This window comes from Rhipicephalus microplus, chromosome 9 (genome assembly GCF_043290135.1).
Source record: "Rhipicephalus microplus isolate Deutch F79 chromosome 9, USDA_Rmic, whole genome shotgun sequence".
In the NCBI taxonomy this organism is placed as follows: domain Eukaryota; kingdom Metazoa; phylum Arthropoda; class Arachnida; order Ixodida; family Ixodidae; genus Rhipicephalus; species Rhipicephalus microplus.
The window spans coordinates 82,395,767-82,423,599 of record NC_134708.1 but is presented as its reverse complement, the minus strand read 5'-3'; the positions used below and the strand labels follow the sequence as shown (position 1 = coordinate 82,423,599).

Genomic DNA, 27,833 nt, shown 5'->3' with positions numbered 1-27,833 from the left:
AACTTTCTGCGTAGGTCTGGTGTTGTTTTGTTGGTTACTTTGTGCATTGATCGCCCCGACTGCTCTGACGTCAATCGCCACTACTGTTGATCAACTAGCGCCACTGCGATAAGCTCGCTCGGCTCTAGCGCGTTTCGTGTTCTCCCCCGCGCGTGAGTCACTCTCAAGTGAACGGAAACAACGCAAACGGGAGCGTCTGATTCTTGCAACGGTGGTCGTCAATACATCGAGGTAGGTGTGCGCATTTGACGCTTGTGCAGAGATCCGGTGACGGTGGAGAGCTTTGCCAGCCGCCAAGCTCTTTGAAACTGCTGCTCTAGCGCTTGTTTTGACTGTCCGTTGTAGCAACGAGGTAACAGTGTCGACAGTGTCAGGTTGGATTTGCTTTAGTGTTTGTAATTGTAAAGTAGTTGTACGGCCATGGTAGATCCAGCAGTTCCGTAAACAAGCCGCTTCTCGTCGGCGTGGAGAGCCTTGGTTTTGAGCTTGCTCTCATTGATAAAGATGTTATGTATCAAGGGTTGCACAATAAGAGGGGTTCTTCGATGTCGTGACTTTCTTAATGTTCGTGGAATTACTCATACACCGTTTTTTCCCTTGTGTACTCGAACCGATAAGAGCTTTGGCGCGCGTTATCGAACAATCGCCGTTCAAAGTTCGGCTGGTGGGCTGCCGATAAGAGCCTATCGAGTTCAGTGGGCATAACGGGCTTGTCATTAGGTGTACTGTACTTGTTGCGTCGAGTTCTCAGCTGACTCTGCTGCTTGTCCGTTCCCCACCGCAGGCAAGATGTCAAGCCTTTACCCGACTCTGGAGGATATGAAAGTGGATCACATGATCCAGGTAAGTGTTTTGCCTCGTTCCCTGTGAGCAGCTGTGCTCGAAACTTTCGCGCTAAGCGTCGTATTTTGTTTAAGGTACTCAAGTTTTGCGTTCCCTGGGTACGCGCAGTCTCGGGGAGGTTAATGTGGGGCGAATCCGCTTGCGGCAACAGGCACATAGTTTGATCGCGTACCAAAGCTTTAATTGGGTACCTTTTTCTAAAGCCTACTGAGTGAGGCTGCAGCAAGAAACACTCGGTGAATACTTTCATCTACGTACTCCAGGCTGGCATTAGGTAAGTTATGTCAGCCACATCTGCACAATTTTTATTTAAACATTATGCGCGCACATTGTCACAGTAATGGGGTTTCTTAAATAAGGAGCCCATGAGGGAGGAAATATGTTTAGGAACTAAAGTTAATATGATTCCTTTCAAACAGTAAACCTGTCATCTTGAGAATATGGCCATACAGTACTGAAAACTGGCCAAAAGAACAGACTCGAACAACTGTCAACTTCATGGGTTTCTTATAAATACAAGAAGGCTTTTTACAATCAAAATAAAAGGGGAAAGTAGTGAAATGTGAGAAAGGTGACAATTAGGTCGGATTTCGCGAGGCTTTGTTTGCCAGTCACCTCGAGCCAGATCATGGCAGTTGCCCTAGGGTTTTCACTGTGCCTGCCAAATTTTCCAGTTCATATGTGTATATTGTAACAAAAAAAAATTACTCCAATTAGTCAGTGAACACTGTATTTCTCCACGTGCTCAAGCCATTACATCAATCCAAGGTCTCGATTCAGCCTAGTCAATGTCTGTCCATCTTTTTTTTTTTCCTGCAAGATCCGCTTTGGCGGGTGACGTGTGCTGTCCTTCAGCCTAGTCAACATGCAGCAATGTGGGCATATGCATTTAAATGGTACCTGTAACACTTTTTGAACTTGGTCAGAAAACGTCGTCAGGTGAAGGCTTCTGCAATTATGCGGGCCAAATGCCATAACACAACACAGCATGGGATTCACAATAATGTTTCAAAATTAGCTAGAAATCGCTCGCTTTTATCTCATCAAATGACGCCATAAGGTCAGTCCGCCCATTGGCTGATTTCAACATAGTAAGCTGTATAGTTAATGTGAACACTGCAATGCGCCTGCACTGAGCTAGAGTGCTGAATTACACCAACGCACTCACTCACTGGGACAAAAGGAGGGAGAAAGCATGCGACAAACTCCTGTAACCTCGCTTGGACTAAATAGATTCTAAAAAATTTACTGCGACAGTAAATTCGTTAAACAATAAACTCGGAATAGTGATATCATTTGGCGATTACTTGAAAAGTGCTGCAGGGTTCTTTGAAAGAGGTCTGATTGCCCCCTGCCATGAAAAAAATGCTGCATAAAAGCTTCCACGCATTGATGAAACGATCGGGCAGTTAGGGCTTTGTCCTGCCTTCTTATGTGTCCCATTTTCGGGGCTCTTACATTCTCAGTATGTACCAAGTGCTTCAACAGCAATCATTGTTGCATTTAATGTCGTCTTCTTTTTCCCTGCATGCTGTCGCACAGTAAAACAAATTTCATTTTAATATGATTACTCCTCGTTAGCTATGGGCTCAGGAGGAAGCTAACAGATCTCGCACCTAACACTTGTATGTCCTTAAATTAATTTCATTAATAATACTTGCGCAAAGAATATATGCTTTGACTGTTTTAAACGATTGGTCTGAGGCACATAACATGCTTTTAGTTGAGCAAATTAGGAGAGAAACTAGACACGACCTTGCTGAAAATGTGATGGTGCGTGGAAACAACATGACAGTTTTTCTTTTTGCTGTTGTTCTTGGTCGTTCTCACAGTTTTTTATTACACAGAGTACAAGAATTTCAGTTATCGATTATGCTCCTTGCATTAATAGTTACAGGTTATCATTCATTTGGAAATGTAATTTTGACTGAAGTGTGGGAGGGAGGGTCATTCATCTTCTGAGTGTTACCTGTGAAAATTGCATCACGAACAAATTCCACTCCTTGTAAATGACATTAGACTTGCTATTTAGCGGAGGTTTAGCACGACCAGTTTTGCCATGCAAATATTGTTGTGTGCTTGCCTTTGTGTCACTTATTTTAAAGTTAAGTTTTATTAAGGGCAATATTGTCAATAGTAAACTAAGGTTGTCGCTTTCATCAGAATGTTAATGTTTTGTTTTGTAATTACACAAGTTCTTACATTAGGAATATGGCTTACAATTCAGGTAGCCAAGCGTCACTGATATCATAAAATTAACATTTTTATATACTTTGGTAGTTCAGTAACGAAAGATCAAGTAGATTGAATTAAAGATCAGGTAGACGTGTGTTGTTCAGCTCAACCAAAATGTGTAGCTTGGTTATCTCGTTTAAGGCTTAGTCCTACACAGTTACCCGTTAAGAAACTGTGAAACGTTCGTATAGAGCTATGTATTAATCCATGAGTCGTGGAGCTTTGTTAACGATAAAAAAGAGCTGCACAGTGTTGGTCGCTGCTCAGTTACCCGACTCTCATGTTTTTGACAATGCACTCTTTCATGGAACATCATCCATTGTTTCAGCGTCTCTTTAACGGATGAGGTTTCAACACATGTGGCCGATTGTTGTACGTGTAACATTGCTATTCCTTTTCTTGTCCTCGCATTTTTGTTTCTTTAAGAGCACCTTGCTACCCGTGCTTTAAATGAAAGGGCATTGGTTAATGAATTCTGCTTCCTAGTTTCGTGGGCAAAAATATTGCTTCTTTCATTGTGCCATTTTTTGTTTAGTGTGTTTTGCACTCTGTCTAGAATGCAAGCGCATGCGTGTTACATATTACTGGTCTGGAACGCCTGGAATCAAATCCCAAGTATTGCAGCCTCCGATGAAGCATTTTTCGACCTTAATAAGAATAATAGCTACATTAAACCCAATTTTAAAGCAAACTAACAGTATGAGCCATCGCACTAGTTCTTTCATTGTTTGATGCATGGTGCTGACGTTCCAATCTGCCCTGCTGACAATGAACTGTTTGGTATGAGTTACAGCACATTATATATGTGTAAGAGTAGAAGCGACTAAATGATAGGGAGCTGTGAACAATGTGTGGGCTTGGGATATCTTCAGCTATGTATCGCAGTGTACATTCAGATATACTCAACATGACGGTGAATTTTGCTCATTGAATTTCATGACATTTCATGTTTATTTCTTTTGTGAACCGGAAATGTGTGTTCATTCATTTCATCCCACACTCCTAGGCACAGACGAGACCCCTGGAATCGTCTGCTCCGGCAGCTCCGGTGGCGTCCGCTCCCCTTCCTTACGGACTGTACCCATCAGCGCCAGCTGGCCCGGACAGATTTGAGACCCTTTACCCCGCTCTAGATGACTACATGGGCCTCTCCCTGTCTCGGGACATCCCGCCCGAGATCACTGCCCTGGCAACCATTTCCCAGGTTTGTCCGTGCGTGGACAACACTGGGCCTCTTTGATTTGCTGCTATCGGGCAGAAGTTAGGTTTGGCATGCAAGGCAGCTAACTGTATTTCACAAGGAAAAGAACTGTTGGTTCAGCTCGCAGCCAGACCACCTGCTTGGAAGTGCATAGTTGCTCTGGACCATGTACTCGCAATTACATTCTTGCTTCTTGTAGTCCTCCTCCAATCTCGTCCGCTTGGCTAGTTCTGTTGCTGATACATCTCCACATCTGTGGACAAGTTCTGACTGTTGGGCCTAATGAGAGCTATGGTCATTGAGGGCTCATGAAAATTGTGGCAAGGCCAGGTAATCGGCACTTATATGAGCTGTCAGAGTTGTCTGTGGTACCAACATAGCAGTCAAAATAGACAACGCTGCGTAATTGTTTATATTATATGTTAGCCCTGTCGTTCAGCATGGTGAAGTCAGCACAGAACTCTGGCTGTGCACTGAGCTGATAAAGAGTCTGTTATAGAGCCCCTAAACAACGAAGCAGTTATAAAACTTCAATTTTCATTTTATAAATATAGAAGTAACACCAGCAACACCTTAAAAGAACTTAACACTAAATGATGGAGCAACAGAGGAAAGCAGAACCTGAAAGTAGCAAAATGGGGTAATTGCAAGTCCAGCTTCTGTTAAAAGCTGCTGATGTAATGTGTCAATGTAACTCTACACAAAAGAAGTGAACTTAATAACTGGCCATAAAAAGGTTTCATTAGTATGTAATTACTGTGCATTCATTTTTGCATGCTGCAAAACAACTAGCCAAACGCATGCGGTGTAAAGGTGATAGTATAAGGTGGTTGGAATGGTGTCTGTAATCAATAAAAGTCAATGAAGTTTAATGCCTGGGAACCATGTGGGATGCACATAGCTGTGTGTGCTCTTGCAGCCTGCTCACAGCCACAAGTGGCAAATCAGAGAGGCCCACATTCTTGTTTACATTATGTCAACACAGTTATAACCAATGCGCTGCACACAAGTGTTCTGCAAAAGTGTCCTACTGTCATCCAGTGGTGGTGTTTTTATCTTTTAGTTTGCACAAATCAATTGTACAAGCATAGTGGCCAGCTACGAAGGCTACTCGAGAGTGTCACATGCGTATTTTTGCAAAAAAACAAAAAAATACAAAAAATTGATGTTGCACTTTTACGCACAAGTGATTGAATAATTTATTGAAATGACTTTAATATGGTTATATATGACGTGCCCTGGTGCGCAGTGGACAGCTCCCACATCGGTGCCCTGCGACAATTGAAGGCTGTTTGGGATAGCGCAAAAAACTGCTTCTGTTCATCTGTAAGCCAAGCTTGTACAGGTTAAAAGAAAATGGCAAGCAAGCAAATGGGAAGCAGGCATGACCAAAGGAGCAAGGCTAGGGCCACTAATTATGTCGTACTTTAAATCTCTTCTCGCTTTTCTGAGTAAATTGCATGATGTAGACTCTGCGGTCTTTGTGCACAGACATGTTGTGCATGCCGTTCCATTTGTAGGGTCCTCAAAACCCCATGCATGCCTTACTCAAGGTTTTGCAGATCATGGGTTTGCACTTTGCTCCCACCTTTAGTACAAGGTTGCTCGTAGCTGTTCCCCCAATGCTCTCACTTTGCACATAGCATGTTTTCAAATGGTGCTCTGACTTGTCTCTCTTTAAACATGACATGGATTCGCGAAACCCTCTGCTGTGGCTCACTGGCAAAGGTGTTCTGCTGCTCAATCTAAAGTTGCACATTCGATACCAAGCTGTGGAGTCTGCATAGTGATGATGATCAAATGAGAGATGACTGTGCTTTTTTTATGCTTAAGAATATTTCAGGAAGTCGTAATTTATTAAAAATAAGTTCTGGTGTTGTTACACTATATAACTATTATAAGATTAAGAAGTAAGGCAAAGTGGAGAACCCTGGGTTAATTTACACCTCCTGAGGTTCATACTGTGCGCCTGAATCGAAGCACGTCTTGCGTTTCGTTCTAATCAAAACGGTGCCAGTGTGGCATGGAATGGTACTCGTCTTTCCGAGTTTAACTAGCACGACACCTCGCTTGCTGAGCTATGACAGCTGAAGTTCATTTGGGTGCTTTTCTTTACTGCAGTCCTCACAGCGGCATGTTTTTCTTTAGAGATAAAACATCCACCAAATAGTCTTCTTAGTTACGTGAACGAGGTGTTTACAGGTTGCTGCAAAGTGAAAGAGAAGTGTCTACATTAGAAACCTGAAAACAAGAGGAATGTCTCTGCAGTTTGCTTTTGCGTTCGGTACTTCGATTTAAAGAAATCTCATTGTAGCAAGCTCTTTTTCAGTTCTGTTCAACTAGTAGCCTCAGCAGTACTGGAGCATGTACATTTCGGTGGATGGCGCAGAGATCAGCTGTCCCTGCTTCTGAAAAAACATCGTTTGCCTCATTTCATCGTTGATCTTGGTTCGCCGAAGTAAAGCTTGCTTTGCTCGGAACCATTTGACAGGGCGAGGTCCAAGCTTGGCTTTATTGAGTTTTAAATCTTGTCTCTGCTTGAGCCTGCTGTTCCTGTCAAGTCTTTTCCATTTTGCTGTGGCAGTGGCTCGTTTTGTTTTGCAGGTGTGCTCTGTCGCTCTTTTACCTGCCGTTTGCTCCAGCTTGCCCCCCAATGGACTCTCCCATAATAAGACGCACGGTCGTTAAACATTTACTTGCCTGAGACGACTTGAATGCGAAAGCCGTCTTTTTCTTCGCAGCCGATTTTATCCATCCTCCCCGGTAGTCAAAGTTAAGCCGTGGTACCTTGTTATACACTCAAACCTCATTATAACAAAGTTGCATTTTACAGCAAAATAAGTTCGTTATGTCCGAAACTTTATTATAAATGTATATTTCTAATACTATATCTATTGCAACACTATTCTTCATTCACATTGTTATTACCAATATTTCGTTACATCCGGGTTTGCTCTATCGAGGTTTGAGTGCACAGTATGTTTCATCATTGTGTCATGGATTTGGTACTTGGAGCTTCAGTGTTTTATTTTTTGTAACGTCCTTTTATTTCGCATATGTCCGCCGTGTGTACAGCAGAACCAAGTTGCAGTGCCACAGCCTGCGGCAAGCGTAGGCTTCCTTTCAAACATGGTTGCGCCAATTTCGGGTTCATCCGTCGGCCTGAAGAGGGCGCACGTTAGCCACGGGATTCGGGAAGTCATCCTCTGCAAGGACAAGAAGGGCAAGGTTGGACTGCGCGTGCAAGCCATCAACCAGGTGAGACAATGAACAGGCTCGTAATGGTGGTGGTAGCATTGTGGACTGTGCCACCTTGTTTGGGTTGTCCGCAAACATTGTGTTCGTTCTTTTGCTCTGCATGTTTGTTGCACTTTACACTCAGCATCGTCCTAATTAAGTGAGCTGCAGTCAATTAGGACTGAATCAGCCAGAGGTTAGTTACGTTATACAATGGAAATAGACTCTCATTAAATCAGTCAATTAGGACTGAATCAGCCAGAGGTTAGTTACGTTATACAATGGAAATAGACTCTCATTAAATAGAATTTGAAGGGACCAGAAACATGTGTTCCATTTAACAGGAGTTTCATTTACTGAAAGACGACTAGGGGTGCAAAATACAGGAATGAAACCAATCTTGTCAGAGAACTTGTTCCGGTTAAGCTGCAGTTCCGTCGAACAGATTTCCGTTTACTGGGAGTCTACTTTATATGCTGACTGGGGATTAGGAAACACTTCCAAGTTAACCAATTTATCTAATTAGCGATGTCAAATTAAAAAGGTTTTACTGTGCTTTTATGCTTGTGTACAAGCAAGAAAGTACTGCTGCTACCACCACTACTGCTAGTCGACGAAATCCGCAGAGCATTATTGCCCTCGTGTCTTTCAGACACTTCTAGCAGTCGACTATGTATTGACTGCTTTACTTGGGACCTGTACTTATGTCAGGGATTGCAGGCAAGACCTTTAGTCAGTGATTGTGCGTGTCACCATCTACTATATTGGTGCCCTTGTTTTTAACTATTATTTTACGTTGCGTTGTGGCCAGCTTTTCATTGGGGCGTTTTGCTATCTCACCAATAGTGTCGACGGCTGTCGCAAAGCTTTCTTGTTTGCATTATGGGCTCAGTGTTCCTCTGTTCTGATAAAGCCTTGTTTATCTGAAAAGCAGAGCCTTCATTGTCTCAGTGAAGAGAGGCACCTTATAGAATTTCAGTCGCTATCTGGCTTGTGCATGATTTTTTTTTTCCCCTTGTGCGTGTGGCTAGGCTGCAGAATTAAACAGATGGCTGTCTCCCAGCAGCACCGTACATTTTTTTAATATTACAAAGAATGTGTTGCTGATGTGTAGATTTGGTGCCTGTGAACACAAAAGCCACATATTATTAGATGCTGCAGGGCCTTTCACAGGTTTGGCAGATTTAGTAATATAAGCAAGTGCTTGGTGATACTACTATTACAGCAGAGCTTTTCAGGGTCGTACCTATAAATTTTTTTTACGGGGGATCATGTGTATAACGGCTAACTTTGTGAACTGGTGGTCAATGTGAAGGCATGTAAATACTTTTGTATTACCTAAAAGTTCAACAATGAAAAAGTTTCGGGCGCTGTGAGAACCCCTTTAACTCCTCCCCCAGTTACGGCCATGAAGCTATTACGGTCTAGTTGGCCATGATTCCTCGTGGCATCTTTTTATGTACATGGGCAACACAGGAGAAACAGTTGTGCCATCGAGTGATGTCGCAGTCTGCCTTCAGCTGCCATTTGAGCTCTACCAGATGGCCAATGTCTCTAGATGGTGCCACCTTGGCACTTGCGCTGAACCCCCCTCAATTTTTCCAGCTAGCATTGTTGGCGACTTTTGGGAGGCCACACACACAGCCTACTAGCAATGCTGAAATGAATTTTAAATATTCTCAAATTGTTGCTATAAATAAGAATGCTTGTATCAAGAAACGTAAGACTAGTTGTGGTTCCTGGGAATGCACCAAATATATTTTTTTTTTACCCGAAGCTGAAAAAATGCTTTCAATTTAAATATGGCACTTTATCAGTGACTTGTCATAACAGTGTAATGTTGCAGGCAGAGAGCAACTCTCGGCATACTAGTGGCATATCTGTAATCTGCTCATTGTGCACGTAAACAGCAATGAGTGAATTGTTATTGATTTCTGTGATTTGGGATGAATGCAAGACTCAGAGCATGCAAACTCGGTCAAACTGTGTTCACTCGAGGGACAATGTTCGTTGTGGTGGGGCTGACTTGCAAATGCTCGGGGACTAAGACCTTAATATAAAAATAACATTTTCGATACGTGTTGTCTGGCACCACTGTGTGGAGAGTGTTGACAATGCGTATCGAGGAAACAAATGATGTCCTTTTTGTGATGTCTGTAAGTCATGTTAGTACTCTCTTAAGGGGTTCCTGTAAGGACTAGCAAAATGTGTTCTATTTAACTGGAAGTTCGCCTACTTTGAGATGAATATAGGCAAAGAATTCAGGTACAAAACCATTCACATCATTTGCAGTGCGATTTTGGTAGCGATTCTAGTTAAGTAATTTCTAGTTATACCGACCGTCTACTGTAACTGTGCGTATTTCTGTCTGCCAAGTTGGAGTTCCATCGCCCCCGATTCCCCTTAAATTTAAATTTTTGGCAAGAAGCTCACCCCTTTCCTTTAAAGGGGCTTTGCAACACCTTTTGAGCATGGTCAGAAATAGCTGCCGATTGGTAGTAGAGGCTCCCGAGAACACACGAGCCAAATGTTATAGCGCAGCACGCGGCCTGGAATTCACAATAACTTATCATAGTCAGCTAAAAATTGCTTTCTCTTCCCTCGACAAATCATGGATGATGCTCAATAATTACACATAAATTACCGACCTACCATGCATTGGTTGATTTGAACATGCCGCGCTGGGTCGTTACAGTGGTCGCCGCAAGAGCTCGCGACTTGGCCATGCGTGCGCGCGAAACCACACTGGAAAGGTCGCGTATTCAAAGAAAAAATAAGAAAAAGTGATCAAGGTCACGTGGGCGCGCCTGGCATTTTTTGTTAGCCCCTCCCATCCCTCCCTTCTTTTCCTTCCAGCGCTTTCGTCGGGACGAGGGAAGAGAGAATGCGATTGCGGCATGTGACAAATCTTTGTAACTCTGCTAGTACTGGACGGATTCCTGCAATTTTTGCAGCGTTGAATTTGTGAGGCAATACGCATTTTCAGCAAATTAATTCCATGCTTTCTCAGAAAAGTGTTTAAGGGCCCGTTTAAGTCCTGCTAGGAGGACTTCTACAAAAGTTTACCTTAGAGTTGTCTGAAGAGATGACAGCATGAAGGTTTATAACGTCACAATTTTTTTTTTTAAAGAAACCAAACACGTGAGAGAAAGTAAAAAGCGCCTGTCCTATTTTCTCTCATGTGTTTTGTCAAGCAAAAATCACGGTGTTATGTACTCGCCAACTCGCCCAACAACAAGTTGTTTTTAAACGGATACTAAAGAGAAATAAAGACTTGGTTTAAGTTGACAAACTGCTCTCTGTTTGCAAAAGCAAAATTGCAATGTCGTGCAAACATCATGAAACACCACTATACTGTGTGAAATCGCTGATTGTAGCATTTTGAACAGTTAGAACTGCAAAGTATGTGAAAGTCATTAAACACTACCAAATGAAGTCCTATCGCCGATCAGAGGATATTGTACAACTAGAATTGCTAATTTGCAACATCATGCAACTGTCACGAAAGATCTGCAAACAACTGGAAAAAGGCAGTATAGAGCCTGTTATACAGGTAAACGTATGAAGTTGCAATATCATGCAAATAGCTTGAATCACCAGTGAACAGTTGAAATCGCTGATTGTACACTTTGAACAGTTACAAGTGTAAAATAACAACACCAAACAAAGTGAAATCGCCAATTGCAGCATTTTTAACAGCTAGAAGTGCAGAATTGCAATCAAATGCAAAAGTCATGAAACATTGCCAGAGCATGAAATTCTGGAATACAGCGTTTTTACTGAAACCACAAAGTTGTAAAATCATGCAAAAGTCATGAAGTTATGAAACTGCCATATGTTTCGCTATCATAAGTTTATTATTAGCGGAAATGATAGAGGTTGAAGTTTTATTTTTAAATCACACACCAAACTCTCTGCACATGACGTAAGAAATTTCAAAATGTATTTTTTGTATTTTTGCAACAGTGGCGAGATGAAATCTTTTGAAACTTCATATGCTAAGTCTATGGCACCCACAGATGTCAATATGCTTCATTTTTATCGAATAAAAGCTAAATAGGGCCCAGCAAACTCCTTCAAAACTCGTGACGTCTCGATGTTTGGTGCGGAAATTTCAAGGAGGCGTTTCCACCCGCATTTTCTTTTCGCACCTTTTTTCGTACTGAGCGTCATGTCGCGGTAAGAGTGGCGTTTTCAGAATTATGAAGTTGTAGTTTACTAATACACGAAAAATCGTAAAGCATGAAGGTTAATTGCAGCGTTTTTGTAGACTGCTTCAAAGGGATTTCAGATCGCATGATAAAGCTTGCATTGTGCTGCGTTATTTCGCAGGGCATCTTTGTCGTGCTTGTCCAAGCGAACAGCCCAGCAGCCATGGCAGGACTTCGTTTTGGCGATCAGCTGCTGACCATCAACGAGGAAGTGCTCGCTGGATATTCGGTCGACAAGGTTCACACGCTCATTGTCAAAGCTGACCCGGATCGCATCGTCATGGCCGTCCGGGACAGGCAAGTGTTTCAGATGGGCTCACCACTTGCTGATTGAGCGGCACCAGGTGCTGATCATGCATTTGCTTCGAATTGCCACCAATTGTTGGATAGAATGTGAATCGGAACATAATTCAATGACTTCATTTGTAGCTGTAAAATAGAGAATAAAAGCTAAGTTTAGTGTATTCTAAAAGCAGAAGATCTTATAATGGCTATAAGCTGTATGCGACATGCCTGGTTTGCTCTGCACATCTGCTGAAGCTTTTGTGGTAGCACATAATAATTGCAACCATTTCGCCACTGTGCAATTTTGAAGCAGTTGACTTCAAGTGAACACTAAAGATGTATAGCAGTTCAGCTTTTGGTAATAATCTAAACTGATAAAGGGCAACCATTGTGTGTAGCCAAGAAACATGGCCTTGGACATCTGCATGAATTTGACACTGGCACTACCTCTAGCCAGTGCAACGCGTGAGCGCTGGCTACATAGAAAAAAATATCGTAAACCTTGGGTGTCGTACGTTGAGAAGCTCGAGCGCATTCAAGCCGGCAGAGTGCACAGTTGTAAGCTTAACTATTGAAAAACGACTTCCTGTGTGGGATTATGGAGTGTGCTCTACACGCTGCAATCCTGAGACTGTGCGAGAGCTCGTGCCTGCTACAGCTTCCGGAAGAAAGACGTGCGTCAAGATTCTCTATCCTCTGATAATGTGCATTCTCCCTCCGCACTCGTTTCTACCATGGAAGCAACATAATATACGTCATGCAATGAAATGTAAGCAGTCTGCTGAAATTACCTTTAGCAAAAGCTTTGGAGGTGTTGCGCTCAAGCACATACGAGCGAGTTCCTTTGGAGTTCTGATTGCGCCAGCTTAGCGCAGCCTTTCCTTACAGCATGTCATGGCGTTCGGTGTTGCACACAATCAGCCAGCTGAAGTGTGAAAATCGAGCAGCGCACTGTGGGGCATCCGGATATTTTATTTGAAGTTTGCATTACTTCAATTAGTGACGGCGCCACAGAGTTGTCCGAACAACTGTGCAGTGTCCGACTGAACGGTCGGGAACTGCATGTAGAACCGTCGAACGTCGCTTGATTCTCTCCGAAACTCTTTTAGTGCGAAGCAAATTTTTAAGGTTTATGGAATGGTACATCAAGAGTCCACATATATGGAACAACGCATTTTCTCATAGATACACTTGCTTTTAACTCGCAACCCCAACTGCAAGCCGTAGAACATCAAAAATAAAGAAAAAAGCTCTTCATATATTGTCGCAAAGCCTCCTTACTTGCATTTACATTAAGCCAACCTGCACACCAAAATTTACATGGAACTCACGCCCCCCTCTTTAGCTATACATTTTCTGCGAATTTGTGCAGGTGATATGCAAGAAAATATGGTATTTCACATTTAATGTCTCATCGCACTTTGATGAGCTCGCTGGGGCTTGAGCCTAGAGGATTATCCCAATTTCTTTCCACTGACTGCTTCCTTGCACTCAATTTCTGCAGGCCGTTTGAGCGCACCGTAACGATGCACAAGTCGAGCACTGGCCACGTTGGATTTGCGTTCCGAGATGGCCGCATCATCTCCCTCGTCAAGGACTCATCGGCGACGCGAAATGGCCTTCTAGTCGACCACCATTTGCTGGAGGTGGGTTTTGCTGCACTTGTATGTTGTGCTGCTGTTCATGGTGCTGTGAGCGATAGCGGGGCCGGGCATAGTTTATATATCGACATAATTGTAGTGACGCGCCGGCGTCCGACGTAGACAAGCCATCATCGCGGGTTTAATGAGCAGAGGAAGACGTACAGTTGAGGACATAAGTGAGATGCCAAAGCAGAGCAGCGGCTGTGGTGTCCAGCCAGCCAGAAGCATACAACCATTCTAGGCGCTTCGCACGACAAGCCACTGCTGCTCATCATCTTTTTCTCTAGCTGGCTGGCCGCCACTAGTGCTCTCCGCCAAGCGTGTTACCTGATGTAAAAGGAATGTAAAAGATGTAAGAAGACATAAAAATGATGTACATGTGCGGCAGTTCGTAGAGTGTCCACTGGGAAGTCGGAGTGTCGTCAGGGTGGAAGTCATTAAGCACATCAACACACGTTTTCGTGCGCCATGACGCGGTCAGATCGCCTTTTACGCCAGCCTACGACAGACCATTCCACATCTTTAACTGCAGCCAAAAAACTGCCACTCTTCTACAAAATGGCTGCAAAAAGACAGTCAGTTTGGGCCGACTTAAGCTGGTGTACCTGGAGACCGCCATATAAAGCCTCTCATCTATGCCTGACCACCCGTTGGACTACCTAAAACATGTCGGATTTCGACTTACAATCTACACCGGGGGGTTCTGTAGTCGCCGCGGTGGCTGCATTTTCGATGGAGGTGGAAAGGCTGTAGGCCTCTGTGCTCAGATTTGGGTGCTCGTTAAAAAACAGATAGTCAAAATTTTTGGAGCCCTCCACTACGGCATCTCTCGTAATCATATGGTGGTTTTGGGTCGTTAAACCCCACATATCAATCGGGGGGGGGGGGGGGGCGGGGGGGCTGCAGCACTCTTGTTTGGACTGTGCGCAAAATGGAGAGCGCACAACCGCAACAGGAAGAAAATAAAGACGACGCTTGGCAGTGGCACGTGAGGTGAAAGCTTGCGTTCTCTGCTGGCGTTAATTGTGGTGTAGGCATCTCTTTCCTTCGCTCCTGTGGCATAAGCCTACATAATATACTCAGTGATTCTATATGTATGGGTTTGACGCTTCGAGTGTGTGTGTGACGATCCATGGCTCTATGCAGGTGAATGGTCAAAATGTGGTGGGAATCAAGGACTCCGAAATAACGAAGATTATCGAGGCTGCTGGAGACATCGTCACAGTCACAGTGATCCCGTCGTTTGTCTACGACCACATGATCAAACAGTAAGTGGAAGGAATATTGCACTCTATTCTTCACTTGCCCTGCTGACATCCAAACTTGATCTGCATCTGCAAACCAGGGACCAAAAAGAAAAAAAAATAGTTCATGCTATCACGCCTGATTGTGTCAGCTTCTCCAGCTGTGCTAAAGTGTCTAATTTTCAACTGTGTTCACTAATATTGTTGTGCTGTTAGTCGTCTGTTTTGTAGCACACCAGTTTGGCCAATGAACAGTCAAGTTTTTACTGACCGAGCTGTTCCGGTTCTCGGTCAAAATCATGTGATAGTCTTAAACACCGAACACAGCCAGATGTTTTACATTGTGTTCCTTTGTCAAATGCATTGGTGTAGCAGCATTATGGCATGAAAGCTGATTCCTTCATTCTGTTTCGGGCTTTTTTTTTTGTTACAGCCGAAAGACGTAAATCATATTTCATCTAGTCCTATCTCTTTGGGAACCCAGTTCTATTAAATAAGTTCAGTAGGCTTGTGCGAATATTCAAATGCTTGGAATATTTGAAAAAAGAAGTGCAGAATTCAAGCTCGTTTCGAGTCGAATTTAAGTTATCGAAAATTCCAAATTATTCGCAGCAAACAAATTATTAGTCCGCATGTGACAGCCTGTAAAGGTGGTTTCACTGCTGTAGAGTGGTGCTAAGCCATGAAAGCACCTAGATAGGCGTATATTACTTTGCAAGTAACCCCCCCCCCCCCCTTTGTAAAGTGGCTTCACTGCAGTGAAGTGGTGCTAAGCCCTGAGGACATATACTCAGGGGAAATGTGCACTGCCACAAGTCCCACTTCAAGGTTCAATGAGGATATTACCCTCACATTGATTCAGTTTTTAAGTTTTAAAGCTTGTTATACCAACTTATATGCTCCAAGTTTGGCAAATTTTAAGAAGTAACATATTTTACAGGCTATCACTTACATTCTCTTTAAACGTTGTTTCTGCTTTCTTTGATGCAAGAAAGTGGCATTTGCACAGGCCTTACTTTAATTTTTTTTAATAATTGTGCAGGTTGGTTAGGTCATGACAAATATGTCCATTTTTTAAATATTGTGATCTATATATATATATATATATATATATATATATATATATATATATATATGGACATTTGGCAAGCACTTTCAAATTATGACAGGTAGATTGCCACTATCCCTCAAGAGGAAGGTATATAACAGCTGTATCTTGCCGGTACTTAGCTACGGAGCAGAAACCTGGAGACTTACAAAGAGGGTTCAGCTTAAATTGAGGACGACGCAGCGAGCAATGGAAAGAAAAATGGTAGGTGTAACCTTAAGAGACAAGAAGAGAGCAGAGTGGATTAGGGAACAAACGGGGGTTAAGGATATCATAGCTGAAATCAAGAAGAAGAAATGGACATGGGCAGGGCATGTAGCGCGTAGACAGGATAACCGCTGGTCATTAAGGGTAACTGACTGGATTCCCAGAGAAGGGAAGCGGGTTAGGGGGAGACAGAAGGTTAGGTGGGCAGATGAGATTAAGAAGTTTGCGGGTATAAATTGGCAGCAGCAAGCACAGGACCGGGTTAACTGGCGGAACATGGGAGAGGCCTTTGTCCTGCAGTGGACGTAGTCAGGCTGATGATGATGATGATGATGATATATATATATATATATATGCTGTTTGAATTCGCTTCAAACATAAAGTTCACTATTTGCAAAAGCCTAAGCTAAGAGTAACAGAACTGAGCTGGTTGGTGCATATTCGTGTCGAAAAATGAAAGCTCTAGGCATGCACAAAATAACACAAGAGAGGCGACAAGACACCGCAAGTGCCGTTTCGGTGTCATGGCTTCTCTGATGTGTCGGTGCTTTACACGCCCCGTCTCTTTAATTTGAATTATATTTCTTCATCATTATCGAGGTTGGTCATTTGTTAAGATGTTACCTGGCCTTTTGAAAGATGCCACGATGTTTTAGCTTTCATTTACCCTGTGTGAATGGCAAATTATTGCGTGCAAATCCCAAATTGAAATATCGAAGTTTGAGTGCAAATCGAATGAAATATCTCTAGAATATTTTTAAAATAGTTTGAAGCAGGATTGCAGAGAAATGTCGGAGAGGATTCCCAAGCATATTCTTACGAGATAGCGACATGAAAGGATTCCTTTTGGCTAGCTTTGTGAAGTGCAGGAAGGGTCGTGTTACTTAGTTGTCTTATCAAGATAGAGTGCAGGGGCTAAGTGGTAGTTATTGACGTTTGTTTGAACCAAATTGTTGTCGACAACACTTCACAGGTGAAAGGCGGGGATGCTATTTCCTCAACATCTCCTCCTCTTTCAACTCATCTGATGTGGCAGACAAGAGCATGCTTCCTTCGAGTCTGTAGCTCCAAATCTGCCTCATAGACACCATTATATAAAAACACCTGAAACTTTGGATGATATTAATCGTCAGCGTTCAATTTTTCAGATTTTCTGCCCAAATTTCAGGTCCGAAACAACACTTAGCTAAACCCTTACTTTGATGAGGCAGCTTTGCCACAGTGCAAGAGTGTGGTGGGGTGAAGCATATAAAAAATCCGAAAAAGCCACTTGTTATTAAGCGTTGACTGTATTTGTCTACGTGAAGTTCAAGTATTTTAAATTGTTAAATTACAGCACCAATCGAGTAACAAACACTATTCGATAAATATTCGAAAGTTTTTCAGGTACCAGATGGCATCACCAATTGTGGTGTTGACCATCAGTTCACCCACCCAGAGCTCAATGTTAAACATGTAATTCGGAGCTCATGAATAGCGCGAATGTTGTCCTTTTGCTTGCACCTAAATATACAGCCGAGAACTCTATGCTAAATCTGTCTATTGCTCTGCTTTCTGCGATTTTCAGCACATCTGGTGGCATGCTGAAGAAGCTTATGGACCACTCTATTCCGGACATATAAGCAGAACTTATTCGTCAGCGGGCCCATTCACTGCAGTCCACCTTTGCGTCCGAGACCAGACATGCCATGATTGGCTGGCATACAAGTGTGTTTGGGTGTAGCCGCGAAACCGGCAGCACTTGCGGCAGTTTTTCGACGAGACTGTCATCCTTCTCTTAAGTCAAGTATACTACATTGTAGGCTGTTTTTTAGCCTTTATTTTGCTAAATATGTTTTATGGCTTCCCAGAAATGCACATTTTTAAATCCGTCAATCACGAGCAAAAATTGCGAATGGCCAGAAACTTTGCTTGCCAGAGAGCGGACGAAGAAAGCAACTGAACAGGGCACTACATCTTTCATATTTTAACTTGACGCTAGCAGTGTACAGTGCTTAATTTGTTTTCATTTTCTACGGCATGTATACTTTTAGCTTTCTAAGTAAACTATTTGATGGACAAACAAAAACTGATGTTTTAAAAAAAGCTGTGGGTGAACACAACTCAGCTATATTTTTCTTGTTTAGTCCAATAGAAGATCGTGGTCATAAGATGTGATTTTTTTAAGTTTCTTTTTTTTTTACAAAGAAACTTGAGTCATATAGTGGGGCTGCAATAAATCAAGTGTTCAGACTTTAGAATTGGTGCATCTTGTCAACAAAAGTTTCTTGCGTCGTGTTACCCATGGAGTTATACGTAGTACACTATAATTTTGTTCGCTCTCTGCTGTTTAGACAGAGGGTGCATTGTATTTATTTCCTGTGTTTATCTGCTTAATTTTTTTTTCACATACTGTGTATGGAGCTAGTAAGCCTAGGGGGCTGTGAATTATTGCCGACCCTAATTGTGTTGCCGTACTGTTGGACGGTTGATTCATTTTGTTTTGATGTTGGACGATTGATCACATGTTCCTGGCACTGATCGTGCTCGAAATTGGGCATTATCCAATGATGTGATGTAACTGCCTGCCTTTTTTGTATAACCCTGTGACTGCAAGGTCTCTTTATTGTTTCTTCTTCAACCATTCCTCTATCTCCGCCATGCTTTTAATGCATGTTGGCTCAGTGGACATTTCGTGCTGCGTTAGAGGCTCATTCACAGGAGTGTTCGACAGTGGTCGCACACCCAAAGGCTTCGGACGTTCGATCATCGATGCGAGGTGATTAACAGCGAGCGGAACCTGCTCCTTGCCACTATGGAATGTCTGGCAACTGGCATAGTTCATGTCTGTTCATTTCATTCATTTTACCTTCGAAGCCGTAGCATTGCTGAGGGTAGTGGTATCAAGGAGTAGTATGATACAAGTAATTATTTGAAAATAATGAGCAACAAAAAGAAATACATTGGGTAAAACTAATTAGTTACTGTGGAAGTTGTTCATACTGATCTTGGCTTGTAAAGTGAGCGGGCATCCTGGTTCTACATGTTGGATTGGTTTCCAAGTTTTGTGACTGCAGTCGTACTGCCAGAACTGAAGGAGCACTGAGCACATTGCCTAAAACTTGTGTTTTTTTTTTTTAATGAAAAGCTTCTTTATTTGCCACCAATACGGTTGTGCGACTGTTGCAAGTCACTCATTCAAATGAGCCTTTAGTCGTAGTTTTCCTACAATTCAAACTGTCAACAGTTTATGCAGCCCTTCGCCTGTCAATGTATAGACTTGCGTGCCGCGCTGTTTTACTGTGGTACGTTTCTAAAACATTTTTCTCAGCTCCAGTTGTAAGCGCAATGTGCGAATTTTACGTGATAGGTGGCGCAGTCAATGCAGCTGTCTTGGGGTTGGGGTTGCGTGAGAGCGTGTTTATGTTGGGAGTGCCAAGTGTTAACGATGCGATGTGTTCATGCCGCTTATGAATCCTTTTTATTTAAACCTCCGCGTACTCAGGTCGTCCCGGGTGAGGCAATGTCAGCGGTTGTGATAGCATCACCTTTGACAGTGTATGAACAGAGCCATGCATGTTGTTCCTATGCCTGGCATTCAGCTGAGTGCAATGTATGCTTCTTTTTGAACTATAAAGATACTTAAACTACGCATAATCTTGGCCTGTCTTCTTCTTGCTACCCGTCTTTGTCCTTGAGCACATGGTTATTCATGTTTCAAATTTCGTGAAGGGATCAAATGCTTCACGCCCAGGGACATTATGGAAGTGATCACTGAGCATGCGCTCGTTGTCAGTTTGCTACTGTCTAACAAAAAGTTAAGTGTAATAAATTTACAATATTTCAGCAGAATCGACTCGCATAGAAGCTACTGTTCAAATAATAGGCGTGCAGAGCTACCAGTGAGGCATTAAGTTTTGTATCGCAGACTAGAAATTCTTGCTTCATAACAATTTTGACTACAAACAAAAATGAATGAATGAGCTGTCTGCTGTGTGCACTATTTGAAATTGTTCTGTGTCTGCTCTTTCTCTTTTTTTTTCTTTTGAAATCTCTGCTGGATGGTTGGTTTGCTGCTGAACGAAATCCTTGCTTAACTGGGACTTCATGAACGGAAAATGGAAGTACACAGTCTTTAAGAGACCCGGTTTCTCGTAAGCTTCATGTTGTCAGGAAAAAGCTTTCTCGTCTCGGAATAGATCCTTGAACCATATGCCTATCTAGGACAAGTCGTCAACTTGCATTGCTGAGAGAAGTGGGTGTGTGATTTATGATGCAATACCTGTTAATGATGATGGTGCTTCCAGTATGCTGATTTATTGCTACCGATTTAGTGCTACGGAAAAAACAAAAAAAGATTGATGGGAATACAAACAACGTAAACTGATAGGCTTCCGACTTTTGTGCCACATGTACTTAGAACAATTCAACGAAATCTGGCTAGTAGCCCATAAGTGCCATCTTTTGAAGGAGCAGATTTCTTACCTTACGACACTTGGGGCGCTAGAGCAACGCTTCGGCAATAAAAGTGCAGCGATGTTTCAGTGCCAATCGACTCCTAGAACACTGGCTATATTTTAGCATAAAGTGGGTGCGGTTGACCCAACGAGCAAAAAATGCAGAAGTGTGCAAGAATGATGGATGCCAATTCGCTACTCTGCAACTGAAGTGCTTTCAGAGTTTATTCCCAAAAAGTTATGTGCATTAGAAAAGAAAGACTGTTGAGGATCATTTGGATCGGCAAATGACCCTCGACGTTTAATACAGTAAGAAACTGCATAAGAGTGAAGCATCGTCACAGACGAAGATTGTTTAACCATAGTGTCTACTTTATAGAAGTATTCGTTAAGATGCTGTACTGTTGAGACAATATAATTTACAGATGCACTCTGCGATGTTCCTCAGTACAGACTTGTACAATTTCCCACTGCATGCAAAGCTTTCTATGAGAACCACAATGCAAAGTCTCAAACACATCAAGATACCCATCTTTATAGCAAAACTGTTTATAGTGCATCTTACTTACGGTCTTTCCAAAAACTGTGATCATGAATCGGCACGCGCTCTCTTCATTCCTCACCCCCAACCCTCTCCGCCTGGCTACGTAGCTGATCAGGGTACAGATTGCATGAACACAGCCGTGATGTGGCTTCACGGCCGTACATTCCATGCGGAGCTCTTCTTATTGAGTGGTTTCACCGCTCACCGCCTTGTCGCTACAGTGACGCTGCAGGTACATCTAAGAAGTGAAGGACTCGGACTAGCTGGTTTTGAAACGGACATTCGAAACAAATGCGTTTCCATTTGTTTCAAATTATTTGCATTATTGAAAAATCTGCATTTAATGTTAGATAGAATTCACATATTACAACATTCGTTCGAATAATGTGAAGTGCTTGAATATTTTGACTAGCGCAGGTGATGGAAAGTACAAAATGAAGTGCAGCAGCAGGCCAAAAACAAAAACAGTGCACGGCGATCTCGAAACAGCTGGGCAGTAAAAATGGCAAACCTCGCCAGAGCTGTTTAACCGGCACGACAGACGGACGTGATAGTCAAAAAGCACATAACTTACTCCAGTGATGATCACCTCAGCAATGCGCTATCTCAAAGATCAACTCATTCTAGCAGCCACCTCATGTCTGCATTCCAGTATCGGATAAATGTGTGTCTATATGTATACACCAGTTATTGTTAAGAAATGACACCCACAATGTTCACTCGATTTCTTCATGGCATAGTAGGAAGGAAGAAAGAAAAAGAAAGGCAAGCATCTTCATGGCATAGAGTTTCTTGACTCTACGCTTAAGGGGGGACGCGGCTTTGAAAGAAAAACTTTTCTATTTGTTGACCTACAGCAATGAAATTTGGCATGCATACTCATAAGTGTCTAGAATAGGGAAATATGCAGTTTTATCATGATAGCTTCAGTAGTTCTCAAGTTACATAATGCTACACGATCCAATTACATGGTCTGCTCGTGGAAAGCCTAGCGCTGCAACAAAACATGCCAGGAAGCTGCGAATGATGTTGATCTTTACTCAAAAGAAAGCTACAGGGTATGACACTCTCGGAATTTTTTAATAAGTTCTCGTTTTTTTTTTAGAGATCATCATGGCTGCCGACACACATTGTCAGAAACAATGGCACAGACAAATCATCGTCTAGAAAAATAACAGGGCCACAAAACAGAAATTGAAGATTGCTGTACCCACAAGCAGTGTTCAGGGATTCAGGAAAAAAAAACAGAATCAAAATCGGTCCAGTCATTCTCGTGCTACTTTCCACGAGCAATGCACAATGTCCAAAACACACTTGTGAGAAAAAGCCTGTCGAAGTTTTCGACAGGCTTTTTTTCAATGAACTTTTTTGTTTCTCGTTGGATATTGATGAAAATTGGCACAGACACTAAGAATAACCTCACAGTGCTTCCATAAAAATTTTGAAGCGATACCACGAATACTTTACGAGAAACAAATTATTTCTTCATTGAACCATGTGGAGGGGCTGAGCATAATGTAAAAAAAAAAAACAGTATTGAGAAAGCTGCGTTTAAAGTTTCAACTTTTCTTTACGTCTCTAAGACACCTAAAAATTGTGATCTCAGGTTTGTCTCGTGATATTTGACTTCTTTTCATGATTTACTCCTTTTCATGAGTTACAAAGAACAAGTATGAATTTCAAACCAAGTTCTTTGTATGAAGGAGTGGTGTGATAGGTATGACAGAAAAGATTGTAATTGAATAAAACCATATACTGAAATTATTAAACATACTTTTTTGTGCTGAAATTGTAATTAGCGTAATTAAGTATTTGATTACAAATATTCACTGAACTTTTTTTTTTATTTGGAAAGAAGTTTATTGCATCAGAAAAGTGGATCGCACCATGACGGCCTATGCCTTCTTTCTAAATAACAAAGTTATGGGCAGAAGACTGGTGGCACGGCAATTTCTATCAGTATAATTAATGACACGAAACGGGCATATAAAAATTCGTGCCCCTGATTCACACATGCTCTTTCGCCGCTCTAGCCGTGAAACGCATCATCATATAGCCGGTCGCGGAAACTCTAATCTACAGCAATTCATTAACCTCGGAACATTCATAGACGGTCGTGGCGATATCAAGCACGGCTCCAAGCACGTCTGAATCGCATCACAAAAGCTTATTGACAGCGCTTCATATGACCGTGGGGTGCGCGGCCGCGTGGACAGTGCAGCCGGCGTGTAATGCACTTGCCGGCGGCGTTCGATGACGATGCGCGAAATGTGTAACTACGAAGACAAAAAATCGGCACGCACTGCACTTGGCATCGAATTTTCGAATGACGACGCGCGAAACTGCTAGCCGCTGTTCCGAGCGATCCTTGGCAGTGAAGGGGGGTGGGGGGGTGACGAGCTTGACTGTGTTGTCCGCTGCCGATGCGTAAAATGCCCGTACAATATTCAGAGGAGCCAGCGAGTGATGTGGTACATTCTTTGCGAAGAAGCACGTCACCAAGAGTGCGCTTGCGCGTCGTTCCTGCTCGCAGTCTCGCTGTCAGCGGAGTTAGGCCTAAAGCCGACTTCGATGACGCGCCGCACTCGTAGACCGCCGCGCGCCCGCTCGTAGTAATCTGATCGTGCATCCGGTGCGGCCACTCGTAGTAATCAGATCGTGCCGCCGCTTACAGCTTCGTTGCTTGCGAAGAAGCACGTCGCCATGAATGCGCTAGCGCGTCGTTCCTGCCCGCAGTCGGCGGAGTAAGGGCTAAAGACGACTTCAATGACGCGCGGCGCTCGTAGACCGCGCTGACGCTCGTAGTAACCCAATTGCACATCCACTTACTGCTCGTAACTAAAGCGTAGTCCTCGCGACGCACAAGCAGCAGACGACGATCTCCCGGAGCGAGCATCGGGCCAATGGCGAGGCGAGCTGAGGCAACATGGCGGCCACGGCCAATCAAGGGCCTCAAAACGACCTTCAAACATTTGCTTTTTGCTCGCTTGTTGTTAAAGGGAGGAGCCAGCTGAGGCGGGAAAGTTAAACACGGAGAAATGCTCTTTCCGATGAGCCCAAGAAGCCGGCTCCCGGCCCAAGCATAGCGAAGCTATTATTTTTTGAAAATCGCCGTTTTCTCGCCATTTCCAGAAAAATTTTTGCTACCTAGGTGGGTGAAACGAATTTTCCGAAGCACTTCTGCGCGGTTTTGAGTGTAGATATTTTGGAACCAGATAGAAAAAGGGTTCCAGAAACTTAAAACTTGAGTTTCAAAAAATCGACTTTTTTGCCATTTTTCGCGATCCCAAAGCCGCGTCCCCCCTTAATGGTTAAATTCTACCAATCATGTTGTGTGCGCCCCACAAGCGTCGCATGCATCGCTCTTGGGTGCTATGTTTACGAGTTTGCAGGACACTTCGCGCTATGATGGTTCAACGGGATTTCAACATCATTTTTCTTTTACATAAAGGTGTTTCTTGGATAAATTGGAGGAAGCACTCTACCAGTTGGGGTCACTGTAGAAACATTGGCATATGCCGCAGCAACCAGCTGCAGCCTCGCTGCAAAAGAAAGAAAACTCCGCATCATGGGGGAAATTTGAACTCTGAGCATAGGAGGAAAGTGCATTGGATGATTCAACACATTTTGAAAAAATACCCTTGCATTTTCACTTTGTGAAAAACGCTTAGGGGTTTGCAAGTTTTTTAACTGTGATGTTCGTACATTTCATGTATTTCGAGACAAATCTAGAGCAGCACTATGTAAATACTGCATGGCCTCTGTGCATTTCACATTTTTGTGGCCTTCTTTCTTTTGCAGTACTGCAGGTTATCTGTGGCTCGACACCGACTGGAACACTAGTCTATAACCATGCAATTTTTTGATGTTGCTTAAAACATACAGTGCAGTTTGGTCCTTGAGCTGTTACACCTGTCTTGGGCAGTATCTAGTTTCTACTAATGCATTACGTGTAACTAGTGACTTTCTTCAGTTACTTGTTACTGCAACCAGTTACTATTTTGCATAGTTACTGTAACAGAAAACACGGTTGCAAGTACTTGTTTTTATGTAAATAATAGCAACATTCCTTAAAGGGGCCCTGCAACACTTTTTGAGCATGGTTAGAAAACACTGCTTATCGGTAGTGGAGGCTCCTAAGAATACACAAGCAAAATGTTATAGCGCAGCACGCGGTCTGGAATTCACAATAAATTGTCAAAGTCGGCTATAGATTACTTTCTCTTCTCTCAACAAATGACAGAAGACGCTCGCTCAAAAATCACTCGTAGGAGGCTATCCATTGGCCATTGGCTGATATGAACATGGCGCGCTCGATCGTTGCAGTGGTCACCCCGAGAGCTCGCAACTTGTCCACGCGTGCGCGCGCGATCACACTGTAATGGTGTCGTATTCAAGGAAAAAATTAAAAAAAAACGTGATCAAGGTCATGAGGCGCGTGTGACCTATTTTCTTTTCCCCTGCCATCGCACAACACACACATACACACACACACACAGATAAGTGTAGCAGCTTGGGCTAGTTGGTATGGCATGACGATAGTTTATTGCGCGAGAACAAAACGACGACACAGAGACAAGAAGGACAAGTGTCTTTCTCGTCTCTGTGTCGTCGTTTTGTTCTCGCGCTATTACTATCGGCAGATTGAGACTGCACCCTAGTATGTTCCATTGGCAAATCTGGAGCAGCTCCATCGCGAGATCCACTCCGCGGAGCAACTTTTAGGGCGAAGCTCCTTAAGCCGTGGGTCTTGCGCCCGTGCTGTATATATGTAGTAGTAGTAGTAGTAATAGTAGTAGTAGTAAGGCGTCGTAGTAGTACGTAGCCACCTCCACAGTCAGACTAGAGGAGTGGTACGCGCGCCCTCATTTGAATTGAGGAGGAAACCCACGCACGTTAATGATAAATAAAAAGATTGTTCCTGATTCAATAACCTACAGAGACGAGTATCGGTGACTTAATTTGCAAAAAAATTTACCTCGAATTTGATGCTTACAAAAAAAAAAGACTAGTATCAGAAGGATGCACTTTGAGCACTATCTGGTTGTCACGTTGAATTCGATCGCTGGGCGTAACCTTGGTTTTAGCAAGGTTTAGCGAGTGTTGGGCCGCAGTTCCATGAACTCGAGGCGGCGTACGCGAAAGGTGCATGGAAACTAGACACGAAGCGCAGGACGCAAGAAAGTGCTCGCGTGCCGCTCCTGTAGTCCGACCGTGCCACCTCTCATTTAGTCCTCGGAATGTCTGCTGGATGGCGGTACTTCTATATGATGAATATATGATGAACAGATGCGAGATGGCGGTATTTGGAGTGTTCACTAGATGAACGGACAGACGCACGGACGGAGAGAGATGCGCGGATGGACGGACGCATGGACGGACGAATGGATGCAAGAACAAACGAACGACAGTGCACCCGGACTGATGGATGCTTCGTCCCACTCATCATCATACACTCCGTGGATAGGCTATGATTATTTTTTTTTTTACATGCGGAGCATGTTATTCTAGGAGCTAGTCATGCACCGTCGCTGTCCGCGGCCTCCCCTCTTCCTCTGCCAGCCATCTGTGCATCCCTCTCCCCTCTCAACACAGCGCACGCTGCGCTAACTGGTAAGTGTTCTGTGGCTGCGCTCGCTTCTACCATACTTCTGCTAAGGGCGCTCGCTACCGAGTGTCGGGGCGCGCCGCCCTTTGTCGGTTGGTTTGTGCGGTCGCTCCACGTCCGATGTTGCTGGTGAAAATAGGGAGATTTAGAATACCATTTGCAAGCGCTGCGGGCGTCGCGGGCGCCATGTGAGTTTTAGAATAGCGTTTGCCCTGCTGCGATCCACAACGCACGATCGCAGCGACACCGTAGCCTCGAAACCAGTGCTTTGCGTGCCACATGCGGGCCGCCATCACCGCTCGTAGCCTCGAAACCAGCGCTCGCAGGCCACATGTGGGCCGCCATCACCGCACGCAATTTTGGATTTTTTGCGTGCGGTCCGCGAATGCGAACGCCGACTCGCGTTATGACGCATGCGCAGTGGCAGCGACCACACCAAAAGGGCTCGCGGTGCGCTCCTCTAAAACTCCCTAATGTATGCTAACAAATCCGCAAACACACTTACTGACGTCCCTTCCAATAGCGTCAGCCAATTGAGAGTGAAGTGTAAATGCTGAAGAGAAAATTGATGACGGGGAAAATCTTTTCATTGAAGCGTTGACTTAAATAGAATGCAGAATTTCGCATCATATAGGTGGATTTCTTGTGTAAGGAATCTTGAAGATAATGGATTGTGGGCAGTGCAGGGCTGCAATGAAGGGCTCGGCGAGCCATGAACATGCATATTTAACTGCACTGAAGGAGTATGTTCAGGATGGCTAAAACTAGTGTTATCCGAGCGGTGAGGTTATGAGCTCGCCCATATCTTGTGAAGAGGACTCAAAAGGAATCATATCCTGAGCAGACAACTTGTTCACCCTGATGTCCCCTCTCAAAGCTGTAACTGAATATTCAATCAAAAGGACGAAGTGCAGCGTGCAGGCATGCCAGCACTAGAAGGGTTCTCTGTAGAAAATGTCGATTTCAAGTTATGCATTAGTAAAGCTGCGCATTCACCTGTGCCAGCTCGAAACAACGAGAACCAGTGGAAG

General features: G+C 43.5%; 1 protein-coding gene across 5 annotated transcripts; it reads left to right on the top strand.

Moving 5' to 3' along the window:
* The first annotated feature begins 92 nt into the window (after positions 1-92).
* On the top strand, positions 93-18,454 carry LOC142771962 (syntenin-1-like). Of its 5 annotated transcripts, none has more exons than XM_075873982.1 (8): positions 93-231; positions 785-843; positions 4,085-4,282; positions 7,358-7,537; positions 11,849-12,024; positions 13,517-13,658; positions 14,802-14,923; positions 17,782-18,454. In XM_075873982.1, exons 2-8 carry the CDS (start codon positions 790-792, stop codon positions 17,834-17,836), a joined length of 927 nt encoding a protein of 308 aa, XP_075730097.1. In that variant the 5' UTR covers positions 93-231; positions 785-789; the 3' UTR covers positions 17,837-18,454. The 5 variants fall into 5 exon arrangements, with proteins under 5 accessions (XP_075730097.1, XP_075730094.1, XP_075730096.1 ...); XM_075873979.1 differs by having other exon boundaries at positions 7,355-7,537; XM_075873981.1 differs by lacking the exon at positions 93-231 and adding an exon at positions 238-374.
* The last annotated feature ends 9,379 nt before the right edge of the window (positions 18,455-27,833 follow it).